Genomic DNA, 8,679 nt, shown 5'->3' with positions numbered 1-8,679 from the left:
GAGAAAACGCCTCTTGCCAGAAGGCAGTGGCCACAGGATTCCAGGTTTAATGTAAACTCTCCTTCTGCCCTTCCCTTCCATCTCCCTCCAAGAAGAGAAGCTGGCCACCCTGGAGAAGTCCCGGAGGCAGGGGACTTCCTGGCCCCCAGTTCTCCACGGGCAGTTCTGTGGCTGATGACACCCTGCACACATCCTCCTGGCTCACTCTGGCACACACACACCTGCTCACATGCAGATCTGTGCTCTCTCCTGACACACATCCCCCCCACACTCACCTGCTCATGTGCAGATATGTGCTCTCTCCTGACACACATCCCCTCTCCCCACACACACATAGGCTCCAGGGGATATACTTTGGGGTGCCTCCCAGATTCCACTTCCTTCTTTGGACCCGGTCTCACACTGTCTCTGTGGAGGGAAAGCCACAACAGTCAAATTCTAGTCTGTCCTATTTTCTGAGGCCAGAGCTGAGAGAAGAGGGGAGCTCTTCTGATGCTGGGCTGAGAATCAGATTCACTTCCCTGAAGTTCAGGAGGAGACACAGGAAGGGAAATCAGTTGTGTGTCTGAGGCTGTAAGGACAGTTAATAGAAACAGGACCTGGGCAGCGATTGTAGCAAAGAAGCCTATGTAAGTTGCAATCATGGGCAAGAGAAGACTCAAAGTCCCCCTTAAAGGGGAAGGGGCCGAGGGTGCTGAGAAGTGGGGTGGCCAGAGAGAGGTGGTCAGAGGGATAGCAGCTGTGTTAATGTGATGAGATTCCTGTTTCTAAGCCCAGAGAATCCACCAGGGGCTTGCTATTAGAGCCCAGACAGCACTGCATAGCCTTTGAGTCACAACGGGCCTGAGGCCCAGCACTCCATACAGGGCCTGGCACCATTCAGGGTCCTTTCCTGCCTGCCAGGCCATCCCTTCACCAGGACCAGGGATGCTGGAGACCTGGAGGTGAGACCACTGGGCGCTGCACATTCATATGGACTAGGTTCCAGGTTCTCTGCAGGGACCCCTGTATCAGGGGCTCCTCCGACTTAACACCTGTCTGCCTAGTTTTGTTTGTTTTGTTTTGCAGGGTGATCGGGCAGGGGTGGCGGTTGATAAAGCAAAACCAGCAAACACCCAAACCACTTCCTACCATTCACAAAATCGCTAGTTCGCCAAACCTTCGTTTTTGTCCATTTATTTAGAAAAAAAATTAACATGGGCAAATGAGATACCTCAGTGTTACAACAGAGTATAGAAATGTCTAGCAATAGTCAAATAATTTGATCTTTAAATACAAAATAACCACATGAACACCTAATATACAGGTTTCATCTGAATACATATTTATTAGATAAATATTAGAGGCTGTCACATCATCTAACTACATACAGTTTTGCAAGACTAGAAATCACAATTAGTTTTCTGACCAGTTTAAAGTATGAAATGATTGCATTGTACAGAGATGTACAAAGACGATGACGTCGCTGTGGGGGTTACTTCAGGCTGCACGGTGGGTTTGTGTTCATGTGTGTGTGTCAATCACCTGCGATCATGATATCAAAAATTATACAAAGGATGAATTTGGTTACAATTTTCTTCTGAAATCCCCGTTTCTTTTCATTATTTCCATAGCACCCTAAAAACACACAGGTGGTGGGACTAGTACACTGAAGCTAAATAGTACATGTAGGTAAAATAAAAACAAAAACGGAACAAAAAAATTCCTTTCCACACAGAGTCAGAGTATATTACATGATGAGACAGATGCGGAGAGAGACCTCACAGACGCTAACAGACAGGATCTAGTTTTTTTTTCCCACATTAAGATGGAGTTCCAAGCCTTTTTGTTTTGTTCCGTAAAATAAGAACAATACACATTCCGAGGGAAATGAATGCATCTGTTAACATGTCTCTATTTCTCATTTACATATGTACACATGTCCCTTGAGTGGCTGCTGCCTGCGTCGCCCTGTCTGGTTGGGTGAGGCCGAGGGAGCAGGCGTGGAGCTCTCTGGGGGCTCAGGGCTTCCATTAGGGAGAAAGTATTAGTTCCTTAAAAAATAAAAATGGCTACAGGAATATGACCCATGGGTAAAGCTTCAAACCAAGAAGACGGGGTGACTGCTTGTACTTGGGCCTTCCCGCCTGCCTGCTGGCGCCCTGTCCATTCCGTGGAGTGGAGGCAGCAGCGTGCCTGTGGCCTGGGTGGATGCTTGTCATGGAGACGTGGCTTGCTGAGGCATCGTTTTTGCTGAGGTTACGTATGGCTCCAAGTAGTCATCCAAAAGGGTCAGGGAAGCATCTCCCCGGAGTTCAGAACCGCTCTTGCTTGGGGAAGCCGTCGTCACCTGAATGTGTCACCAACTAGGGCTCGTTCCAGCCCCGGACACCTTGATGCCTACCCCCCTACCCCCACCCCACCAACCCGGCTCCAAAATCGCTCTGGAAGAGTGTGTGCCCGGAGTGCAGGATGCAGGCACCGCAGGTCTGGAAAGCTCTCTGCTGAACTTGCTGGTGGAGGCTTGCTTGAGAGGGGACCCAGGAAATCCACCTCAGGGTGCTGAGCCCACGGCTTACTCAGAGACGGATGAGGGAGGTGCCCAGAGCCTGGGTTGTGGGCAGTAGATAGACCCTCTGTGCTAGAAAGCTGTGGGTAAGTTGGTGAGCAGAGTGGGGACACCCTGATAACAAGAACACACCCAGGCCTTTTTGAGACAGTCTTGCAAGGCAGGAAGCGGGAAATTCTAAGGAAGGCATCTATAGGTCTGTCTGGGGTGGGGCATCCCCAGATGGCCTGACACAGCTGGGGCTAAGGGTCACTGGTCGGAGATGGCCGCACGTGTCCCCACCAGCCAACTGGGGATGGCTCCCAACAGCGGGTGGCCTGGTCTTCATCTAACTCACGGTACAGCCACCCATGCTTTTCATCCCTTCATCTGTACAAATGGCCCTGGTTGCTTTTTTGTTTTTGTTTGTTGTTTTTTTTTTTTAAAAAAGGGACTCGGTCTTTGTCGTTGAGTCAAGGTATTTTAAAAACACCAGCAAAGGCTATAACCAGGTCATGAAAATGTTGAATATTATCAAAGACAATACTAAAATATTCACAAAGATATTTACAAAAGCAATTCTTAAAATAATTGATTTGCATACGGAACACCACGCTGTTTGAAAAAACCTCAACAACGGGACAAAGGAAAGGGGTGGGGGAGGGACGATGGCAGCTTTCCTACAGAAAACTTTGTGCCGGGCCACCTGGTTCAGTGACCGGAAGTCAACAGCTGGGGCCAACGTTCCGGTCAAATCCAGAGGAGTGCTGGGTGTCCCCCGGCCAACAGAGGGGGAGACAGACACTGAAAACACAGACAGTGAACGGGGGAGCGAGTGAAGGTCCTGGGCAGCAGCAGGGGAGGGGCACGACAAATTTACAGAGGTGACCCAAGCGACCCAACCGCCCAACATCACAGCCCACGTGGCTCGGGGAGCACAGGGGAGCCTGCAACAAAACGGACGCACAGAAAGCTACCCGGGGCACTGTGAGAGCGAGCGGTTGGCGGGATGGAGCAAAGCATGGAGGGTAGACCAGACGCTGCTTCTGCTGGAGCAGGAGTGTGAGGTGAGCTTGCAAGAGCAGAGGGACACGAAGCGAGGGAGAGGCTGGCGGCCAAGAGCTGGGGCTGAGACAGCCACAGAAACACCATGCGATGCTTGATCCTGGCACACACGGCGATGGGCTGGGCTGGAGCCCGGGGCAGCCTGGAGCACAGACCAGACAGGCAGAGGAGCCGGAGAGGGAGCGATGCCCGGGGTTCCTGCTGCTGAGCCCTTGCATGCCCTGCCTTTCCACCACCCACCCTGCCGTCCGGGCGGACACGGGCACTGGGACAGAGGGACGTGGGCATCCCACGTAACAGTCTCAGAGGGGCTGGGGCGGGGGAGCAGAGGAAGGAAGCAGAACACATGGGGAGAAATGGTTCACTTGCTGTCCAAGTCCAGTGTTCCTCTTCTCCAAGTGACTTCGTAGCTTTGTTGCGGTCGTTTAAAAAAAAGGAGAGGCTTGGAGCAAAACTGTAAGTTGCTGATTCTACTGGACTCCAACTTTGACTGGTGGCCCCCGCTCCCTCCAACTAAGGGCACAATAATTTCAGCTGGGTTCTTTCTCTGCACCCCCGTCTCCCCAAGGCTGGACCCTGGCCTGAGTCAGTGGTTCTAGGGCCATCCTGGCTTTGAGAGGCCCTGACTCCCTTTTTCCACCCATCCCCGAGCAAGAGGGTGAATGGCTCTCCCTCTCCCAAACACAGAATCTTGTCTTTTTTCTCTGCTTTCTGAGACTGTTCATAGGGTATCCTGGCTTAAGAGGTCTGGGGTCAAAGCGATAACCTTGGCCCCTGAGAGTTCTCTTGCCCAGAGGTTTGTGCTTTTCTGTGGGTGGTGGTGGTGGTGGTGGTGGTGGTGGTGGTGGTGGGCAGGCCGTTCTCACTGCTGCCGACCGCCGCTGCTCCTCCAAGGCTTGGGGCCGCCGGGGTCTGGGGGGCTCTCTCTCAGGGTCACAGTCACTTGGAGATGGCTCTGGGCCAGGAAGCAGGGAAGCTGGGTTACAGTTTACAAACTGGAAGAATCTGGGGGGCACTGGAGGGTCGTCTGGAAGCCGCCATCAGCGTGTGCCCCCTCCCTGGGCTGTTGCCCCATCTCGAGGGTCATCCTCAGGGCCTGCTCTGGGCGTGGGCTCCAGACCCGCACCGCCTTCACAGCGCACCCTCCTGCCCCTTGGCTCTGAAGGCCGCAGAAGGGGCGGTCCGAGGGCTCGGGCTCCCAGCGGGGAAGTGTGTGGGGCAGACGGGGAAGGAGGCCGAGTGGGGAGGGGTGGCCCCGATGCAGGGGTGGGCTTCAGTTGTTCTCAAAGAGAGACAGGAGGTCATCGTTACTATTGCTCGGCAGGTCAGGGGGATCCAGATATGAGAGGAGCTCGTCAGGGTTTGTGAGTTCTGGAAGGAGCTGGAAGAGAAGTACAGAAGCCCAGTTGAGGTGTCGGCCGAGGGCTGGGCCAGCCCAAGGCGAGGAAGGCAGGGCACCCCCCGGCCTGTTCACTTGCCCTCGACCTGCCTCCTGGGGTCCTGGCCCAAACAGGGGAAACTCAGTGCTCGTGGTCCCCAGATGCACCCAGGCCACCATGCTGGTCTGGGGCACACCGTGCTCACTTCAAGTCTGGACGGTGGGGCCCTCAGTCCACCAGCTGGGAGGCTCCTCAATGAACAGAGTAATCCTCATACTTGCCACAGCAACTGGGGGTCACTTGGCCTCCCAGGAAAACCAAGTGGCTTTGCACGTAAGGCTGGGTGATCTCTTTGGATCCCACCACCCCACACCTCACCCAAGAACTCCTGGCTCCTTGCTGAGCCCGTGGCTGGCTGGCAGACCAACCCTACCCTCTTCTGCGAGGTCCTTGGAACCTTCTGATTTCACAGGGGAACCCTCATCAATCTACAAGCACCTTCCCTGGCCTGGTCTGGGGAGGAGAGTCAGACAAGAACTCAAGATCTCAAGACAAGAACTCAAGAACTCGGCCAAAAAGCCGAGTGAGCCCCATCCACTACAGAGATCAAGGGTGACTCCTGCTGGGGCTGGGGCCTGAGGGAAAGGAGTGATGGAGGAGAGGGCGGGCCTCCTGTCTGTGATTCTAGAGTCTAGGGATGAGGGATGGGAGGGGCAAGTGCTGTGTCCCTCTCCCTGCAGCCCTGCCCAGCTACCCAGCACCCATCACCCAGTGTCCCCCTGCCCCACCTTCCAGATCATTCAGTTCTCAACGTGGGGGGGTGAGAGGGTGGTGATCCCTAAATCTCAGCTTCCCACTCCCACCTCAGTCACCACCACCCGCAGTGTGACCCGGGGCCTCTCACAGTGAGCGATGGAGCGAGCAGAAGCACAGGGCATGGGCGACACACAGACTAGAAACTGCAGACAGACATACACCAGCGGCAGACGGACAGACCCTGTCCCTCCAGCCCCGCCCGTGCCGCGGGGCCAGAAAGTGTGGCAGACGCGGAGATGGCAAGCCGATGTGGGGGAAGGGGAAGGGGGGGACGGGTGGGGACCCTCTCGGGCTGCCTCCAGGACCAGCCCAGAGGGACTCTACAGGGGCCTGGGCGAGGCGGGGCAGGGCTGGCCTGCGGGACTGTGGCCAAGGGGACGGGGGCGGGGCCAGCAGCGAGGGGGAGGGGGCTGGCCCGCTGTGGGGTTCCCTGGTCCTGGAGCCAGGGGAGGCAGGTTGGCGGGGCCCACCCTCCGGCCGCCCACCCCTCCTCACAGCTAGGCCTCCTCCACCCCGGGCCTCGGGCCCTCAACACCCGCCCCTGCTCTCGGACAGGTCCCGGCGCCAGGCCTAGCCCCAGGCCAAGGCATGTGGTGACCCCAACTTACATCCAGCGAAGGCTCCGGCATGTCAGATGCTCCCTGCGCTCCGGCCTGACCCTCTAAGGCTGAGGAGGGGTTAAAGGTCAGGTCGCTGTGTGGATGGTTGCCGGGAGCGGCCTGTGGCGGTTGCCGGGGAGGCTGGGAAGGAGGAGGAGGAGCCCCACTGTGATGTAATGGAGGCCCTGACTGGCTGCTGGGGTGTGGGACGTGCAAACCTTGTTGTATGGAGGGATGGGGCTGGTCAGAACTGCCAGCGTGTGGCATCTGTGGAGGAGGAGAGAGCAGGAAAAAGAGAGGTGAGGTGACAAGGTACAGCGACGAGACGCCTGGAGAAATGAAAACCAAACCAAACCAGGAAAACAACAAACCCCCAAAACAAAGCCACCCCTCTACAAAGCTGAATGCTCTTTTTTTTTTTTTCCCTCTGCAGAGAAACAAACAAACAAAAATCCTCCCCCCGAAACCGCCTGTCAGGGAGGCTGAGGCCACGTGGGGCCGGGAGGGAGGCGGCCAAGGGCTCTGAGATGAGCGGAGACACTGAGACCTCGGGGTCCAGGCAGGCCCCTGGGAGCCCCTCTGCCTCCCTGGCCCGGACACCAGCACAATGAACAACAGCAAGGGCAGGATGGAGAAGCGAAATGGGCACGTGTCCAGGGGGCAGGGAGGTGGGCAGGAGTGCTGCTGGCGGCGTGCTGCAGGCCCGCGCTGGGCTGGCGAAGAGCAGACATGGACGACAGCATGGGGCAGGCGTGCAGCTCGGGGTGGGGGTCTGCGCCCCGACGTGGGCCCTGGGCTGGGGGTGATGCTGGGTGCACAGGCTCCGGTGCGAGCTCTGCCTGCTGCCCCAGGTAGGGTGTAATTGAGCCCATGGAAAACGAGCAGACCCGGGGCTTCCGAATCCTGCCTGCTGGCCGCCCACCGGGGCATCCACAACATGCTTCTCTCATAGACAACCTAAGGACCCACCCCCCGCCCCACGTGCACAGGGGCTGTGGGCGGGCAGGGACACAGGCGTGAGTGAGTGAGAGTTACACTTCCCCTGTTGGTCTGTTTGCTGCCTCAAGCAGTCCTGCCTGCAGAGCTCAGATCTCAGAGTGAAAGGCTGAGTCCAGGTCCTGGCCCCGTCTCCGGCATTCCCCAAGCGACGGCCCCAACGCCCGTCACACTCTGCTAGTGCAGGGAGCTCCCTGCTGGGCCAGGCTGCTTGCTCACTTGGAATGGGCAGCCAGGTGGCCACTTGTCTCTGTGGTCTTTCATTACCCTCCTCCCCACCCCGTCTTCTGGGCCACACAGAAATATTGACACTTCCTTCGTGGGTTTGCAAACAGCAGCCACACCGTCCCGATCTCCAGAGAACCCGGTTCCTCTTCCTGTTTCTCCTAAAAGTTGTTTTCCGGGCCTTGCTGTGGGCCGGCCTCTGCCCACAGTTCGGGTGGCCCCCTGCAAGCACTGCCCCTACAGCCCGGAGCCCTGAGAACAGGCGATGTCCACATGACCTTAAGGCTGGTGACCCTGGGGGAACATGTGTGGGATGCAGACGAAGAAGGACCAGGAGGGGCTGGAGGGATGGCCACCACGGCTGTCAGTGTGAGGCCAGCCTGTGACTCCTCCCCACGCCTGCGGTGCTCCACAGTGACTGCTCTGGGAAGCGGGGGGCAGGAGGGGGCTCCACACACCTGGAGCAGCCCAGCCCTAGACAGACAGTCCCCTGGATCTGCTGACACAGCTGCCCTGTTTGGCCCTGACATCTTGCTGGAATTATCTCGGAGCCTGGAGGGGCGGGTGCTCTCTGGTGCTGCCGACACACCCATCAACCTCCCACTTGGCACAGGAGAGCCCTTGGGTGAACGAGCGCCTGCTTGGGGCCCTCCCACTGTGCACTGTGAATCCTTCTGGCCTCGCGCTCAGCCGGGCGAGGCTGCTCTGCTTGGGCAGGTGTGGGGGGTTGGTCGCCTTGTGATCGCACCCCATCACCTTGTGCATCTGTACTTCTGGGTCTAGTCACCATCTAACACAAGCCCAGAAACGGGCAACGATGGTGCATATTTGAGAAGCATCCTGGGGGGCTGTGGAGTCAACTCACAGGCTTAGGTCCCTCTGCAAAGACCCCAGGCAGCAGAACTGACAAGGTAGGAGAGAGTCTTGTTGGACAGAGGAAGGAAACACTGCCCCCGTTGCCATGTTTGAGTGTTGGGAATTGTGAGGACTCAGAAGGTGCCATGTGAATATGGGGTCAGGGGGTGATCTGGGTGACTCCTGGGCATGGAATGCTGAGATCCTGGGGAGCAGG

General features: G+C 57.1%; 1 protein-coding gene across 6 annotated transcripts in view; it reads right to left on the bottom strand.

The window, feature by feature from the left end:
• Positions 1-1,160: 1,160 nt before the first annotated feature.
• The window catches only part of ZMIZ1 (zinc finger MIZ-type containing 1), a 151,151-nt gene continuing 143,632 nt past the window's right edge, over positions 1,161-8,679 (bottom strand). For 5 of the 6 annotated variants that reach the window (XM_024986917.2, XM_024986919.2, XM_024986923.2 and 2 more), the window contains 2 exons: positions 6,396-6,653; positions 1,302-4,973 (listed from right to left, as the gene is read on the bottom strand). In XM_024986917.2, coding sequence (XP_024842685.1) covers positions 4,866-4,973; positions 6,396-6,653 — 366 coding nt within the window. In that variant the 3' untranslated portion in view covers positions 1,302-4,865. Of the gene's footprint in view, positions 4,974-6,395; positions 6,654-8,679 lie in introns of all 6 variants that reach the window. The other variant, XM_024986921.2, reaches the window with a different exon arrangement.

This window comes from Bos taurus, chromosome 28, assembly GCF_002263795.3.
Source record: "Bos taurus isolate L1 Dominette 01449 registration number 42190680 breed Hereford chromosome 28, ARS-UCD2.0, whole genome shotgun sequence".
NCBI classification, from domain to species: domain Eukaryota; kingdom Metazoa; phylum Chordata; class Mammalia; order Artiodactyla; family Bovidae; genus Bos; species Bos taurus.
Note: the sequence above shows the minus strand (reverse complement) of the source record. Positions and strands in the feature narration are given on the sequence as shown.